At 37.9% G+C, this 18919-nt stretch overlaps 1 protein-coding gene across 1 annotated transcript in view; it reads left to right on the forward strand.

Annotated features, from left to right (window-relative positions):
* Positions 1-13724, forward strand: part of SLC6A2 (solute carrier family 6 member 2) — a 70102-nt gene extending 56378 nt beyond the window's left edge. The window contains exons 12-15 of the mRNA XM_030470634.1: positions 3855-3955; positions 6645-6812; positions 9362-9433; positions 11007-13724. Coding sequence (XP_030326494.1) covers positions 3855-3955; positions 6645-6812; positions 9362-9433; positions 11007-11030 — 365 coding nt within the window. The 3' untranslated portion in view covers positions 11031-13724. The remainder of the gene's footprint in view (positions 1-3854; positions 3956-6644; positions 6813-9361; positions 9434-11006) is intronic.
* The last annotated feature ends 5195 nt before the right edge of the window (positions 13725-18919 follow it).

Genomic DNA, 18919 nt, shown 5'->3' on the forward strand with positions numbered 1-18919 from the left:
CTGTAACTGGGAAAATAGCTATTCACTTGTCTTAAGCACCTGACCTATATTTTTACTGACACAGCAGCCCCAGGTGCTATTTAAACTGATTAAATCTGGCATGGTCTTGTCTACCTCTTTTTTTCTGATAGAACCCAGTTGCCTTAATGACCCAGATGAATATTAAGCCAGCCTGAAGGCAAGCATTGACATTTTGGCACAGACCAAACCCACGGAAATTTAGTTCAAATTATACCTGTGACCACTTACTGTGAAGTTTCCTCTTGCAAAGGCCAGCTGTATGTGTAATAGAACGGAGACCCAGTTTGTTTTACTATACAGATGTATTTTAGTTATGGCTGCTAGCTTGTTACCGTTTTTGCCAAGGCGGGGAATGTTTCCTACTGTTATGCTTGCTTCTACGTTAGCACAGCTGCCCTTCCTTGGGAATGGTACTGTATGGCTTACTCCCCTCACCACCACCAGGTGAGGGTCACCACCAATGAGTATCAATATTGCCCCAGACTTAGAAAGGAGACTCAGGAAGAAAAACGGATGGTGGTTGTTACTTCACTACATGGCTAATCAATAGATACCTTGTTCTGTGCTCTGTAGGATTTGCAAATGAACACCCCACAATGGCTTTTATATTTGTTTTATCCCTTCTTTCTCATTTTCTCAATGCCAATGACTGATGAACTGTGTGAAAAAAACAATGTCTTTTCTCATCTTCTCCTGGATGAGGGCTTGTATGATTAGGATTCTGCATTTGATAGATACGTGCTTGTTAAGACAGAAGTAGGGAGTAGGTGCAGAAGAGCAACTCAAATGTAATGAATGGATAATAGGATAGCTGAGTGCTTGTGGGCCAGGTCAAAGGCCAGCAAGGGTGACATCGGGGAATATTGTCACAGAGCACGTGATCAGGGTGAGGAAGTGGAAGAAGCCTTCTTTATGCAACTTAAACTAGTGTCCTGATCAGACCCTGGCTCTTACAGATGAAGGTATCAGAAGCAACTTCTTAGCATAGATGCTAGGTGGGCAAACCAGAAGTGACATTCTTCTGGATCTACTACTTGGTCTCAAAGATGAGCTGCCCAGGGATGTGGGCAGCAGACTAAGTGAGTCAGAAGAGTAACCTGCCAGTGTACCAAGGCCATCAGCATACTGAGCTGTAGCAGAAGCATAGCCAGGAGAGTACAGGAGACGATTACTGTCTTTTACTTGGCACTTATACTGCACCTGGAAATGTGTGTCCTGCCTTTGACCCTCAGTAAAACTTTGTGGTGGTAAACTAGCAAGAGTCCAGTGGTAGGCCACCAAGATATTCAGGAGCTGTGTACAAGCACTGCGAACAAAGTTTAGTGAACTGAGCTTGTTTAGCCTGGAGGAGTCTGAAGGAGGACCTGATAGTGGCCTTCCAATACCTACAAGAGAGCTATCAAGAAAGAGAATCAGGCTTTTCACTGGGGTGCACAATGAGAGGACAGAAGACCATGATCAAATTGAAAGGAGGAAAATTATTTTTCTATGTAAGGATAAATACACATTGGAACAGTTTGCCCAGAGTGTGCTTGATGACTCTTTTCTCGGAGGTTTTCAAGACCTAATGGGACAATGCCATGAGAAAGCTGTTCTGTATTGTTCTGACCTTGATTTGAGCAAGAGACTGCACTAGAGACCTCCCAAGAACTCCTCTGAAAGGAATAATTTGATGGTTCTATGATGTACTGTAATTCCTAGGGGCCAAAAGATAGGACTGATTAATGAAGCAGTTTCACTACAACTCTTAATTTGTATACAAACCTACAGGTGCTGTTACCTGTAGCTATAGCTGTGTTCTGTTTTACATGTTGATTCTTAGAAGAGTTATTTGAAGACATAGTACTGAAAAAGCATGCTGTTGAAAAAGCAGGCTGAGAGCATGGCCTACTTATGTCCCATTTCCAGTAGAAACTGAACACCAAGCACTACTTGAGCTCTGGGTACGCCTGTCTGGAAACCTATGAATAACATTTTTGGAGCTACCTAGTCCTTCTCTTTGACCTTCTGCACAATGTTAAATTTCACTCAGTACTCACAGCAGTTGAAATTCAGACATTTTAAAGTTCAAAGAAAGCACTGCAAATAGAATTAGATTAAATTTAAAGAGCATTTGCAGATCCTTTTGGCTATGTTTCTGCAACTGTACACAATATTTGCGGGGGGGGAGAGGGAGGGAGAATCAAAGAGAAGTTTACACTCTAATGTCCAGACCTTATGAATATGTTACATCCTGACTGCATGTAAAGGACTAACTCAAGCTGTCATATTTACATTAAATACATTAAGTAAATCCTACTTAACTGATCCACATGAAGAGAAACAATTATTGTGGTAAACTATACATCCTCTCTAAGAAAGAAATCTTCACAGCAAAAAGCTGCATTTCTGCTGTTTACCTGATGGGGTTCAGGATTAAATTTCCTAAACACATCAAGTATAATAAATTACAACTAGTAGTTGTAGTCAACTAGTAGTCTGACATGACAGATTGCACTAGAAAGAACTACTTGTCTGTGAGCCAATGTCTCTAAGGCATAAAGTTAAAGATTGTTTTCTTTTTAAAGAAAACTGAGGACATTTTTCCCCCATTTATATCAGCGATAATCATTCCATTCTAAAATACAGTGTACCAAATACCATGGGCTTAGATTAAATTCTTGCAAGATACCTCACGCTGGTAAGTCCTACCAGAATAGAATCAAAAAAAAAAAAAAAAAAAAAGGGAAGAAACTACCACTCAAATGGACCTTTTACAGTCACTCTAAAATGCATGCTTGCTTTGCATAGTAAATTATAGTATATTACTTAATGCAAAAAGAGTTCCAGTAAATACTGAAGACAGAAAATGCCCCACTGACTGAGGACTAGACGATTTCCAGAAAATTCAAAGCATGTAAGTTGATGTGAATTAATATTATTAGAATAAAAAAAATACATTTCCCACATACAGACAAGCTTGATAGATTTGTAGATGATTCAAGATCTTTAGCTAGACCAGGCTAGTACCACTCACAGAAAGCATGTTATACTCGTGCTGTGTTACCCAGGGCATTCAGACAGAGAATTCATATGCTATGTTTTTTATTCACATGAACAGATCATGTACCTTCTCAAGTATCTACAACAACTACATTACTAGATATTTAGCTGCATACAAAAATTAACAGCTTTAGAAAATTCTAGTTTGTATTATAATTTTCAGAAACACAGAGGATACTTTAAAAAGGCCACCTCTTTCAAGCTGATATAGTTTTGTACATAGCTACACTGAACAGAACTTGCATCTCTCTTGTTCCTTAGAAAGGTGATAAAAGATGAAATAACACTTGTCAGGTATAATGAACATTCTGTGGTATTTAGCGAAGCACTGAAAAGTAAGTAAAGTATCTCAATAAGTGAAAAAAAGAAGCTTCCTTTGATAAATTAAGAATCATATGAATCTACCTCATTATCAGTAAGCAGTTTGAGTAAGGTTCTGAGCTTTCTTTCAACATACTTGTAATAGTATTGAGTAGTTAGGTTACAATAGGCCACAACTATTGAAAAAATGTGTGTCCCATTCACAGCTTAAATTCTGGGTATTTGTGCAATGCCACTTTTCAATATAAAGCCAGCTGCAACAGGCCTTAAGTGCTCGCAGGCATTTAAGTCTTGAATACAGTGATGTCAAAGACAAATCTAGCCATTGAAAGGAGATCGATGTTGTTATTTTGTATGTCTTCTGATATGGAAATCATTCATGTCTGCTTACTGAAAAAGCAGATTTTTGGGGTGTGCCAGCATCTCATCAGTTTAGGTTTATGCCAGTCTGATGTTCATATCCCTTCTAGGTGTGGACAGATTCAGTGAAGATATCCAACAGATGATGGGCTTCAAGCCAGGCCTCTACTGGAGACTGTGCTGGAAATTTGTTAGCCCTGCTTTTTTGTTGGTAAGTGCTAATAATTATTTCATCCTGGAAAGAATGCCAGTATGCTGGTTCTAGAATACGTAATAGGTACCAACAGCAAGATACCCATTGCTATGCCGGGTCTTGTCAAGATGAATAGAAGACACTCCTGTTTAATTAATTCTTTTCTCTCCACAATGGCATTAGTTATATTTGTATAATACCTTTCACTTGTGAAAGAGAAGCCAATTGTGGCTGTGGTCATCTTCTTTAGCAGGATTTAAAGAAAGTAGTTTTTCTTAGGGAACACTGAGCAGTTAGCAGCGTCCTCTGTCCTGCCAACATCTGTGCATGTTAAACACAAATCATTCTGTTGGGAAAATAAACTAGCCAGGCATAAGAGATGATGTTAGCAGGAATTTATTTTTCATTGGAGGTTACCAAGATCTCTGAATATTTGAATGACATCTCAGAAAAACTAATTCTACACCAATTAATTAGCTACGTGAGGCACTGAAGAGATGTATTAAATACACCTTAAAAGCTGCCTGATGTGAAAAACAAGTGCTTCACTACACCAAGGGAGAAAAAAAAAATCCCACTGTGTGAATTCGGTTTCTTTGTGTAAAGGTTAGATTCAGAACTAAACTACAGTTTTATATTGGGATCTTTTCCTATGCATATTTGTAAATGAAAAGGTCAGGTTGAATAATATGGAAATCTGACCTCTCTATGATTTTAGGAGACTATTAATCTCATCAAAGCTGTGTGTTCTGAAAACAGTACTGGTATTCCAAACATACTGGGTAGGCTTTTATGAGAGCCTTCAAGTCCACTTCTTTGTTTTTAAATACAAAAACTTCTGGCCCCAAAATTCACCAGTAAGCACCTATTAAGCATGTAGTAATTATCCTTCTAAACACTGTTCTGTAAAGAGGCTTATATGGAAGCATGTCCTACAGCACTTCAAACAGGCTGACTTAAGTGAATGGAAAAGTGCTGCGCCACACATCCTTAGGCTTGCACGTTAAGAGACTGTTGAAAAATTAAATTGTACATAGAGTTCCAGCAAGCTCACTAGAGAAAGATGAAGTGAATCTCAGTCTAACCTACAGGTAGTTTAGGATTTCTTCGTGAAGCGGCCTTATTACCATCCTACTATAAATCTAAGGATCAGAAGAAACTTCTAGGTAATGCATCCTTCAGCCATCACAATGCACAAATTTTTCCAGCGGCTGCTGCTAAACTTTGAACATATCGACATAATTATGGCTATGAATATATTTTAAAGCCCCTGGGAATCATATCACAGTGGGTAGGGGACACTGGGCAGTTCTGTTATAGCTGTACATTGTCTTAATTTCCTAAAAGGCAACATGGACATTAAAATCTTGATTTATAGGGGAAAAATAAATATAATTTATCTTCTCACAGTCCATCTTTTGGGTTCATTACTCAATACATTAATAAAGCACATTACGTTAAATTGGCCAAAATGTTTTAACTTGATTTGTAAGTGAAAACTATAAAAGATAGCAACTAGTATGAAAAAAGGTAGTCCAACATTAGCCTACATAATTAAAACCTACAAATTTTAGAAGTTTGGCCACTTGTTGTAAGAAACTGCATTTTTATTACCACCTGTATGAAGCATACAAACTGCCTCACCAGAACAGACTGACACCATAAGGATAGCAAATACAAATGACATAAATGACAAATTAGATTAATTTGGAAAAGGCTACAAAATTGTCAGGCATCAATATGATTCTTGCTCTAACAATCCCATGTATGCTTAGTGCAAGGGGGCCCCTATTTGGGACAATGTATTACAGCAGTTTCTAATTCTCTTTAAGAGAAAAGGTAAGTTGGAGTTGGTCAAGTATCTGATATTAGGAAACATGTCCCCGAATCTTTTTCTCTGTATTGTCTGCAGCTATGGACATCATCCCAAGAAAATCTCAAAATGGAACTGGTGTTTTTCTAACCGGATTTCACAGTATCAGCTTCCTTTAATCCACACCACTACTCCCCTTGTATAGCCTTTGTAACTCTCGGCTCAAAATACTCTAATTTGAAATTGCTATATGGAGCAAAATGTATAGACCTAGAGACCCAAATCAAGGAACTCTACATACTACACAATCCATATGGATTTAACAGGAGGGAAATAGGTTGGTATTCCACTCTTCCCTTCATGCATCTAGTACTGGACAGGGTAACACCAGCAGAAAAGAAACCCAAAACCTTTGTTTTCCAGGCCTTAAGGCTGCTTGACGTTTTCTCAGAAAATGCATCATACTTGAGTTTGCATTATGTCTCTCATTGAAATATGAGTACAAAACTTCTAAATGAAGCCTAGTATCTCTGGGAAACAAAGAAGTGAAAACAACCAGATCCTGCAGAGGTTTTTCTTGACTACAGAATCCCTTTTTTACACCTGTAACACTAGTTTAAATGACGCAGTAGCAGACAATCACCTGATTTTCCCACCAAAATTTCAAATTGTGTGTGTCCAGACTAGCTAAAATGAACTGTTAATACTAATAAATGCATCAAGAGCTTCAGCACTTTAAGCAGTAAGAAGCACAAAGCAAATAGGATGATGGTAAATGGTAAAGCTGGTTTGAAATACGCTTTAGGTTGGCTGCCTAATAAAACACGTATAACTGGTTTTTCACTAAGTTGCTTCATCTCAAAACTGTGGTTCATTTTATTCTTTCTTCCCTAGTTTGTCGTGATAGTCAGCATAATAAATTTCAAACCTCTGACCTATGATGACTACACCTTCCCTCTCTGGGCAAATCGCATTGGCTGGGGAATAGCATTGTCTTCCATGATACTTGTGCCTGCCTATATTATCTATAAATTCATGAATGTGCGTGGGACCTTTAAAGAAGTAAGTGGAACACTCATGAAATGTCATGATATGTTGCTGTGAAATGAAATGGCTGGATCTAGGTTGGCAGTTTTTTTCTCTTACTTCCCAAACTTCTTACTTTTGAATGACCTTTTGGATTCAACCATCAGATGGATTGTAATTTTGAGGTAGGATTACTGCATGCTGCTTGAAATTAGCTTTCCATTCAGCACAATAATTCTGAAAAATTATTTTTGATGCATGTGATTAATGCAATTGATGAGATTATTTTTTTTTCTTATTAACAAAAAATACAAATCATGCTATCTTCATATTCATCTATGAGCTACAGTCTTCACACAGTTCTAACTAAACAGAGGTCAGTCCAAGGTATGCTTTATCGAGCTATACCACAGTGTTGTAAACTGTTATATGTATAAAGTTAATTCAGATCTCTCCTAACTTAGCATTTTAAGAGTCTCTAAACATATATCCACATGCTGGGAAGGTGGGATGCCCCCAAAGTAGCCTGGTGTTCAGGAAGGCCTTTGTTCATTAAATGAGCATTCAGCAAGGGCAGAAGAAATGCCTTACTGGGTGACAGCAACAGACCCATTTAGCCCTGTGTTCTTCCTTTAACAGCAGCCACTTCGGGTTTGTTTTTCATTGCCCTTATCCTCTATTTACTGGAATTATTTCAGAATTCTCTGAAGGCTAGAATTAATGCAGATCTTGATTCTGAGTTCATCAGTAATATTAGAATGCTTGAAGAAACTTCATATTCGAGATAGGTGCTGGAATATATCTGGAAATCAAGAAAATTCTTATATAGGCACTTACAGTCTCATCTAGCTTGTTGCTTTTTAACTAATTCAGTAAAAAAAACAGGGCACTAGACAGCAGCATCTTGCACTACATAAACTCACTTCATGCATTATATGCCTGGTCTGTGCACTGAAAAAAGAAGAAACTGAGGAGAAGCAATTTGTGAACATCTTATTCTAATGATTTGCATAACAACAAGACATTTAAACCTGCAGCTTTAATAGTGTTCTTTTAACTTCATTTATGTCTTTATGTGTAGTATTAAATTTATGTAAAAGAACCTGTAAAAGAACCCGTAAAAGAACCTATGTAAGAGGAAGAAACACATCCATATTTCCTTACAGTTCACCTCCCCTTACTTCTCTATCAATTCCTACTTCTCTACCATAGTCCTGTACCCCAGGAGGGTAGAGAAGTAGGATTATGGTTCACTGATCGTATCAATTTTACGATGATACTAATTTTACAGCCATAGTAAATTAAGTACAGTCTTAAAACCTCTAACGGTGCTCAGATGTAAGACTCCTCACCATTCTATAACATCAGTTTTTATCCTGTCATGTCATAATTTTACAAGCTAACCTAGACCCTCACACTTACACCTGGTTCTATCACTCTCCCCTCCTACAGCTAGAGTTACACAATAGTATAGTAAGATACTAATGCTCTTAAGCAAATCACTGAAGCACCACGACGACACAAAGAATTCAGCAGAAAATAGGATCCCACCCTTTACCTAGGCAGGGAGCTTCACCCTCGCATGCACCTGGCAGACCCAAACGGATAAATGCCTTGTTTCTGAAACAGTACAGTCACCTCATACAATGTTCACTTCAGAAAGGCACCCCAAAGTGGGAACCCCTCTTCACCTGCCCTGTTTTCATCAGCTCAAACATCTCAATATTGTGCACAATTTCTAATTCTCATTTCCAGCAATTCTATAAGCCCTTTGTTTTGTTCCATTCCTGGGAGTTTATAAACCTATTTTCCAGTAGCATCTCAGTCAAATAATAATTTATGCTGGCCCAACAGGCTTTAGCCAGCTTGCGCAAGTTTAGTGATATTGGAATGCAAAATCTTTGACCAAACCCACGTTTTCTCACTTATTTTGCAGTGTTAGCTAGTTCTGGTTTGTCTTTTATAGGCTCTTACAGTCAGAAACTCTCCAGTTAGTCCATGAGAAATATAGCAAAAGGCTAGTGTATTACATCCAAATAAATATCACAAGATATGATACCCTTGTGGCTCTTAGAAGTATGGGGAAAGGTATGCTCTTAGTCTAATGGGAACTCCTTAAATTGGTTGAAAGTTAATGATAAGCCAAAATCCACATGTGGTCCCAAACAGCACAGTGCAGGATAGGCAAGAGAGATGAGCTGGGAAATAGTATCTCCTTTCCCTCCCACTGGGACTAGGCATTCCCATTACAGCACTAACAGAAAAGTGTGAATTTAGGGAATGTAAGGCCTACGATACCAACTTGTTCCTGATGTTCTTTTCCATATGCAGTTGCTAAATATTTGGCCTTAGTATTTGCATAAACTTTCTACTGTTGCTTCTTATATTAAAGGCTAATGCCAAGGGGCTTAAAATAAGCTTGTTCTTTCAGTGACTAAGTTAAAGGCACATGATGCAGTGATATTAAAGATCTAAGTTACCATTTTAAATAAAGTTCATGCTACTTCCCCATTATAGATTGGGGATTACGGACATAATCCCACTTCATATGGCTGACTTTTTCCTCTTCTTCCCATCTGGTTTAGAGACTAGCTTACTGCATTACACCCGAAAATGAGCACCAACTCGTGGCCCAAGGAGATGTCAGGCAGTTTAAGGTTTGTACTCCTTTCACCACACTTGTCTCCCAATACCAACCCTTTTCTGTCTTCAGCAACAACTACAGGTTTGCACCAACCTCCTTATAGTGGAGACCTCTGCAGGTCTGTGGTCCTTTATTTCTGCCAGCATGACGAGATGCAGGAGGAATCAGTACCATATGCATCAATTCTGCTGGAAGGTTTTTGATACCTTCCTTCTTTGACTAAGCAGAACCCACAATTTTACAAATCACCTGGATCCAGTATTTTAGGTTGAATCTGAACGCAGTGAGATCTCACTAAGAGACAAAGGTATTTCCAAACTATCACGTGCATTTGTACAGGTCATAGCCTCTCCCTCAGGTATTGCACAGCAATCTGAAGTCATGTTTCCTAAACTCCAATTACATAGCACAATACATGGTAAACAGCAAAGCAAATGGCCAGTGTCAGAGCTTAGGCACAATGGCCATAATGAAATAGTGTGCTAGGTTATGTGGAATCGTCTTTCCCCACAAGCCTGCAGTTGATTGAAAGCACTGCTGGAGACTTATTAAGCAGCCATGAAAAATATACTATAGGTTTCCAAACACCGCTTTCGTTTTTGCAAACAAAATGAGCTTATTGAAATAAAGTCCTTTTTGTAGAAGATGAAAAGGATGCAAATATGAAGCTTGTTACACTTATCAGCATTCATGTTGGACCACTTTCTGTCTTCAAAGTTGAAAGCAACTAGAATTATGCACACCACTTCAAAACACGACCCAGATTTTATAGTGGTGGTTTGTATGTTAGTATTGAAAATAGAAATTTGCCTTTTGCTTACTCTGAAAAATAGTGTTTGAAGTGTAATTTTTAATTTTACGGGATATAATCCAATTGTAGATTTATGGGATGCAGAATGAAAACAGCAAGAAAAGGCTTCCTGTTTCATGACCATAATTTATTTGATGTGACCAAAAATATGTATTAGCACAGCACCTCGTCCTGCCTTCTTTCCCCTATTCCTGCCCTCAGTTGTCTGAGGATTTAATGTTTCAACTGTAAATAATAACCTAATTTTTCCAGAGGCAGATGGCCCTGTCTGAATGGGCTATAAACAGCCATTCCTACAAAGCGTACTGGTCTTCTGAACCCAAATCTCTGATGGCAAAAAAGAAGCAAATGAATTTCACATTAATTAGGAAAGACTGTACTCAGAAATAAATTCCTAACGATACCTCAAACCACACCAAACACTAGTGCGCATTAATTTGTTGCTGTTTTCAACTAACAGCAAGGAATAGCTTTGTTATTGCTAAAGCATAGTTAGTGCTTTTGTTCATAATAAAGTTCGTAAACCAAACACTGACTACCATAACCAAACAAGTACAAAAATTTCCTTCTCATATATGTTCAGCAGTTCCGAATTTTAAAACTAAACTAGGAATTGACTAAAATAGCTTTTCTATTCATCACATTTCTCATTGGAAACTGGAATCCACAGAAATTTAGTTACAATCTGTGTTATCTTGAAATCTCTTTGTAACTTTCTCACTATCATCATTTGAATCAATAGTGTTATTTAACAAATACTTATATTCCCTTACAGCTTCAACACTGGCTAACAATATGACAACCAACAGGTTGAGGAAAAAGCCAATATATCAAGGTAAACTGAGAATACAGAAAAGTCAAGTTCAAAGCTCCCTCGATTATGCTTGGACCAAGCTGGCTCAGAGCTTATCTACTGACTCTTTGAGGGAAAACATCTGCTCTCTGTTCTCAACGCCTCCCTTCTATTACTTGGCTTCAAATGATCTTTAAAGACTCTGTTTAATTTTCCTTACATCCTTTGGTGCCATGAGATCCCTACATGACCAAAACTTGTGAGTTTTGCTATTGGTAGAAGTGGAGGAGGCGGGAGCAGAGAAAAAAGCAATCAACATAAGTTAAATGCTCTTTTAGTGTGAAGAAGTCAATTAAAATTTTCTGACAGTAATGATTACTTCAGATATTCATGCCACGACCTATTTTAAACCAACAGCTGAACGTTCTTAGACGTAAGGAAAGAGTGCATCTCAATTATGAGGAAAGAGCAATTTTAACTATGTACTAATATCATTAGCTTTCTTGCCATACTATCTTTGGGGATATAAACTGAAAACTCATTGCTACATTTTCAGTGGTTTGATATTAGTTTTCTTCTCTTGGTCAAGAAGGTTGTCTCTCCTGTATATGTCCATGCCATTTCCTGTCCAGTTTAATTACACAAGCTGAAGAGCAGCAGGAACAGAATTCCCGTTATTGACACTAAGTACAGAACACAGTTTAATACCACCCTGTACTTCATGAAAAATATATTCCCTTATATCAACAATTGAAATAGTTTTATCATACAATCCATACTCTGCAGACTTTTCCAGCTAAGTGTGAATGTGACACCCAAATAATGACTCTCATTTTTTTGTTACATTTTGTTGAAATAAAGAATGTAAAATCCATAGGAAGAGAGAACAATTTTATAATTACATAATCTACCCAGAGGCACCAAAATACCAAACTTTGGCTCTATTCTCCTGCTGTGAATATGCTATTACTACAATTTAACCTGGAGTCACCTACCAAAACATAGTAAGATTGTGTTGAATAATCTAGGGTATTTCCGGCATACTCAACTCTCTAAGCATATTCCAGCTCTTCTCTCTGGTAGTATTATGCAAGGTAGAAGATACAGAACAAACTGCATTTGGGTGCTGTTCTAATTCTGTGGTCACTTACCACTGTAGTATCTTCCCAGTGATCACTGGATTGGGTAGCTTTCAGTTACTTCTTGTACTTATTTATCACGACATCTACAGCAATTTTCAGAGGCAGTAGCTTCTCATGAATCCAGCCCAGAGTTTACCTCCAGATCTTACCTCTGAATTTTTTTGCCTCTCTACATTTAACTCAGCTTGTCTTTCAAACGTATGTAGCAGTTCCTCTTTAAAAGGATGGAGCTTTTTTATTTGTAAAACAATTTTTGTTGAGGTTTTCTTTCATTTTTTAAAAATAGCCCAATTTAAAAGTCCTAAGTGATTTTGGACTTTTCCATTTAACACTGATTTCTGTTCACAATAACAGAAGGGAAACTTCTCCCTTATTCACCCTTCTCCTCCAACATAATCAATACTTTGGAAAATATCACAAGTTGTCCTTTTCTTAAAAAGTCTCTGTGACAAACAGTAGTTTTATTTAAGTAGGGTTTAAACCCAAATTATACTTTCTTCTAACTATAAAGCAAGGTTTATTTACTGGCCCAGCTGAGAGGCGATAGCTGTTTAAGCCCTGTTATTAAATATATTTCAATAATAAAGGAATTTCAAGGGTGGCAGTTCTAGTTCTGTAATTGCTCAAGAGGCCAAACAGCAAAAATATGTTGAGGGCTTCAAAAAAAAGCCATCTCGCCAACCTCTTAGCTAATCCCATTTTTATTGTTTGCTAAACTACATGAGAATCTTTCATTGTTATACAGCTTACTTTTCAATAATACAGCTGCTTCAGTCACTGGCTTGGCATGGCTGTAAAGCTTCTTAGCATAGATATAATTACTAAGTTTGAAACTCTTGGGGGCTCTTTTACATGGAGCTTTAATAGCTTGTCACATTATGCACTGTTTGGTTCACTCATGATTGGAAATGCTACCAACCCACATCACTTGTGACATATCCCATCACCACCATCCGTATAGCAAAACCCACTCAGGAGAAGCTACATGCCATCACCACTCTGCTCTGAAATAGGAGCAAAGCTACCTTAACATGGGAGCGCAAGCAGCTTTACCCAGCATGTTAGGGTTTGGTTGTATTTTTAATCCTGACTCACAAGGCAATTACCTACTACATTATTTCTATTACTGAATAACTTCTTAGGTTTAAGGTAGTATTTATAGCTCAGAACTCCACTGCATTACTGCCATCTTGTTCTGAGGTTTTATAGGCAGAGAACTTACAATCTATATAGAAGATGATAGGCAAGTCAGACAAAGCAGGAATCTTCTTGCCAGGAATAGCCCAAATGAAAAAGAAAGACAATACACATTGCCTGAGTGCACAGCTAGACTTTAAGTTCAAGATGTTGCTCAAAGGAAGTCTCCCCAAAAACAATACAACTTGTGTCCCAGAGATCAAGAACAATGTCTTCAATTGTCTACAAAATAAGATGCTCAGCTACCTCATGCCTCTTGGATGATGAATGATGCCATTAGACACAAGATAGTATTCATTCAAATGACAAACGCCTTTGTGAAAAACAGGTTATATTCTTTTTCTCCACTCTGTGATATGGTACAGACAGTCCAATAAGAAGCCATGGCTCTGGCACCCAGCTCCTCTTAAGCACCTGCTTTGAGCTCCTGAATACATTTCCAATATGGAAAATACTAAATGCCACCAGCATATTCATCTCCCTTCAGTTCAACCACTTGTAGTTTAAAACTAAATAACCATCCAGTCAGGTCCTTACCACCCATGTGGTTTAACTGCAAGTCTTCCTCTAATTCAGTCTTGAATTTTCAGCTAAGCAGCTCACTCATTCCCTCAGCTATACCTACTGTGGGAACAAACCCTCTCTCCCAGACATCCTCATGGGCTGGCAAGTATATGCTAATGGAATAGGCAGCCCACTTCTAAAAGAGTATATTTAATACAAGCTTATTCAAGATACAGTATCATCTGCTTGCTAGTTATGTTGTCTGTTTTAGTAATAAGCCAGTGGGAAGAATTCAGTGAAGCAATTAAATAGCTCATTTGACAGTTCTAGAAAATATTTTTTTTGAAGCCTTTTTTAATCTGATAAAGGAAGCAGCTGTCACACACTAACATCTTTCTTCTGACCTTCTTTTCTGCCAGTGATCCATATTGTTTCATCAAGCTACAGAAAGTTAGTTAGCACCAAGGAAAGAGGTCCTCCATGTTCTTTGCACTCCTCCTGCTGTCGTTCAGCAGGGTAATTATTCATATACTTGCTACTGTCCTAAAGCTACATTACTATGAGATTTCTGGTAGACACAGCAGCTCTTTCTTTGGCAATAGTCCAAAAAGCACTAGTGCTATTTAGTGTTCAGCCCCTGTTTGAACCATATCTTTTCTGTCAGTCCTTCTTGTGTTCTGTTATGTCCTGAGGCATCCACCCTGGCAACACTTGAAAGACATCTTACCATAGTGAAGGATTTTGCAGGAAATCCAGGATCAAACATGATATTTTAAATATAGAATGTAGGAGAAATACTTGGCTGTTACTACTGTACATGTTCCCTAATTGCACATGCAATGTATGTTGCATGTAATTTCCCCAGAGGAAATTTCCCATAATTGGCCATTTCTTCTCAGCAAAATACCATTTAAATGCTATTATTTAAAAAGGTCAAGCCCAAACATTTCGTATATACATCCACTTCTTACACTATTGTTTTGACATGAATTCAGTTTATTTTGTAGCATTAGGTTGTAGGAGGCCATGTAGAAAGTTCTTTTGCTTTTAATATCTCTTGCAGTTCTTCCGATTCATACAGCATAAATTAGCACATACTTGCTTTTACGGGACTAAATGGCTTTCATTCATATCCTGGACCAATTCACTAAGTTTCACAAGGCACTAGCAAATATTTAAGAGTTTCTTCCCTAAGAACCAAATTTAAACTCTAGATCAGCAATTTCAAAAGAGACAAGACTTACGTTTTATTTGCAGTGCCCCGTTAAAACATTTAAATGGGCCTGAAAGACTGAGACGTCAGACAGTTCCCACAGCTCAACAAATGGCAGTATATATTCTACCTGCAGAAATTATGCTTGCACTCTGAGCCTCTCAAAGCAGTAAAATAGGATGTGCTTGTTTTAGTACACTTTATTTTCTCAGGGCTAAGAATACTTATGGTCCAAAGATCAGGTCATGAGCAAGAACTTGATCTCCTTAATTTGAAGGGCAACATGATGTTTCAGATTAGACCCTTGAACAGTTTGGAGTCTTTTAGCTACAGTACAGGGAAACAGATCTTCTGGAAACACCTCCAGAAAATCTCTTCCGAAGGAAAACTATTTTTCAGTCTACCTTCCTTTTGACTCACACCCATGTTCCTGTTCCTGTGGGCTGACCTAGTTGATCCGTGGAAAGTTAAGCTATAGAACATGGAGCTAAACTGTTCATAATACATCACACAAGTGAGAAACAGGACCTTGTCATGACCTTACTAGGTTCATATCTAGTAGCATACGGACTATTTTAAGCAAAGCTGGCCAGAAATCACCATACAGGACTGAATCTGTGAGCTGCTTGGACACCTGAATGGTTACAGATCATCAGTTACTCAACTAATATTAGCTGGCACATGAGAAAACCAGACACATTCTGGCTTCCTTTAGGAAAAAGGTACACTAGTACAGGATACTGCAAAGCAGTCTGAAAAAAAATAATTTACAGAACTTAAGCTTCCAGTTAAACCCTGTCATATCTGTGATCACTGAGTTTCAGAGAGGGTGATATACAGGGTATAGTTGTATCTCAAACATCCATGTTTGAGTGTTTCAGTGCTGGAAAATAAGTTTTTGTTCAGCCATTTCAGTCTGCTGTAACTCAGACTTCAGCTGGAACATTTCACCAAGCACTTCTTCTTCCCCTCTAATCCGTATTCTCAAAGAACAGTTTTTTGCTGACAATCAGCCAAGACCACTTGGACTGACCAAGCCAGCATACACGTTTGTTAGCTGAGATTTTAGACGTACAATTAGTCAGGTTTGCCTGCTTAAGCTTAGCTGGGGAATGACAAGACTTGTAAGCCATGCCATGCACAAAGAAACCTTTCCCAGGCCAAAAAAATTCTATTTTTGCACATTGTTCCTAATAAAAATTAAATCAACATAGGACCAAGATCATCAGCTGGGGATTAATTTGTACATTGTTACTGTTCATTGCCTGAGACTGAATTTAGATGCATCTACCTTCATCAGAGACTACTACAGAGAACTAGATGGCCGATAAAGATGTTTTAACCAGCGGAAAAACAGAGCAGCGTAACATAGCTGCTCTTAACTACTGAATTTGATCAGTTTTCCTTCATGTTTAAAACCAGAATATGTTTAGATAAATTGCAATCACTGTATTAACAACCTAGAAGCATGCAGAGAAACAGGAGACAGCAGGAAGAGTATAAGTGACACAGATGCCATGACTATGCTCAGTGAAACTGTCCTCCTTAGGCAAACATATCAGTGCTTAGATGCAAGTGGTTGGCAGGAAGCTGAGAGTGGAAGAACCAGAGAGGCTTAAGTCTCAGTCCAGCAGTGCAGCCTTCATGTAAGTTAACCATTACTGCTGTTAGTTTTCATGTTAAGAACAGTGGACCTTTTCTGCCTAAGAACTGACAGGAAGATTGGGCCACCTCTCTGCTTTGTTTTTTTCCCTCCTAAAGGTGTTTATTTAGCTGCCATAGTAAATGAAAATTGCTTATTTTTTGAATAAGGGAATTGAACAAATTCAGTGAAATAACAAAATTACTAAGCCTTAAACTGGCTCTCTTTTAAAGGTGTCATGGTGATATTCTTGGTCACTGCCAAGAGGCCTCAAACTTGCAAGTGACCTAAATTTGCAATTTATGTTGCGCTCTCTGTGAACCTATCTGCAGGACTCTGCTTTTGTTTTTTATGGGTAGTATCAGTTACAAAGGCAGAATCTCCAAATAGTACATTTTAAAAATAGCTTCTAATAGGTCTGAGGAAGATTTGCCTTACAAATAAAAGCTTTATAGTGAGCATTTACTTGGTTTACACTAGTGTTTTACTTAATTTTTAATGCCTTTTTATAGCAGTGACTAGACTTTACCTTAGACAAGGGTACCTCTGTATAGGAAATATTTTAATATTTTTACCAGTTTTTTTAATTTTCATAGAATGTAAGTGTGTATTGTAAGGCGAAAAATTCCACTTTGATGTACCAAGGTTATCACACAAGACCTATTTCTCCATTACAATATTTTGTAGTCAACCAGTCTAGTTCAATAATACGTTGGCCTTTGATTATAAATGTAAAAATGTAATAAAGGAGAATAGAACGTTATCTACAGCTAATGCACATTGTAGCACAATATTCTCCATTGCTGCCTTAATCTCATAAAAGAAGTAATGTGTTTTTAATTTATATTCTAAAAAAAAAAAAATTTAAACTAAAAATCCAAAGCATCCTTTGGCTGCAATTTTGTGTTGTTAGACAACATTAAACCCAATGTGTTAGTGTCCAGTAAGTCCACTTCCAAAGCAAAAGATCACATTGCAGTTTTCAGGAGTAAGTTTACATAGGAGTTCAAAACTTGTCACTAGTAAAAATATTCTCCAATGTGCCCCAGTGACCATAAGTGTCCAAACACAGCCACCACGTTTCTATGCCGGATTCCATTAATTGTGCGATCTGCAGGTCCGTTTGCCTTTTATTTTGTAAGTAAGTCCTTGGTTATCTGGGGGAAATGGCATTTCAATTTATTTCTTTTTTTTTTTTTTTTTTGAAAGGGAGACACCTACATGTCCATGTGTGTGATTAGAAACAACTACATTTCTTATAAATATGGATATGGATGTGTGTGATGTGTGCTGGTTAACTATACTTAAAATGCTGATAAAGATGGTGAATGTAAAGTATTTGTCCTCATTCCTCTGTCTGTGATCAGTGTAAATAAGAACTGTTTTAAGCTGTGCATTAATGTAACAGATTATTCCAATATTGTGTATAAAATTATTTAAATAAAAACTGACAAATATGCATATAAAAAGAGTATAAAGAAAAGTCTTATGTACCAAGAATTTACTTATGACAGCCAATTAAAAGCTGAAATGAAAGTTTTGCTTGTTGTCGATACTGTTCCCAAATAAAGCTTCCCAGTGACAGCCAGTCCTTGGTTCCACAATGATCACTGCAGCAGCGTCATGGTTGCCTCCCAGGGACAGGCATTCTGGAGCAGGCCTGCCCAACAGCAGTGCCAAGAGAGCCTCTAGAAGCCAGTCTTCAGCTGGCTCTAAAGACTGGCAGACAACCAAGAACAAAAGCCCAAAAGCCAGAGCCCTGTATAGCGCTCAGCCTTCACGAGATAGTTCACATCCTTTTGGTGCCCAGCAGATGTAGTGAACAGATTCATTTCTGCATGTGAACTCCTTTCAGGAATGTAATTACAGTGATGCAGTGAAGCTTTCACAACCACACACTGAAAGGAAAGAACCAAGACCTCTTAGGAACATGAATAAAAATGCATAGCACAAAAACTGTCATTCCCCAAGGCTACATTGTTTTCCTCTTTACAAGCAATTCCTTTTGCCCCATTAACTTTGCCTTAAGTAGTAATAGCCTCAGCATTAGTCTTAATTTATGGATCAGACAGGAAAAGGCTACTCTTATGCAACATGAAGGAAGAGTAGGCAACAGTGACTTTTTTTACTAAAACTCAGGCCTTTTCCTTGTATTTCCACATGGAACACCACAAAGTGATGAGAAGCACTATTTCCT

Source organism: Strigops habroptila, chromosome Z (assembly GCF_004027225.2).
Source record: "Strigops habroptila isolate Jane chromosome Z, bStrHab1.2.pri, whole genome shotgun sequence".
Lineage (NCBI taxonomy): Eukaryota > Metazoa > Chordata > Aves > Psittaciformes > Psittacidae > Strigops > Strigops habroptila.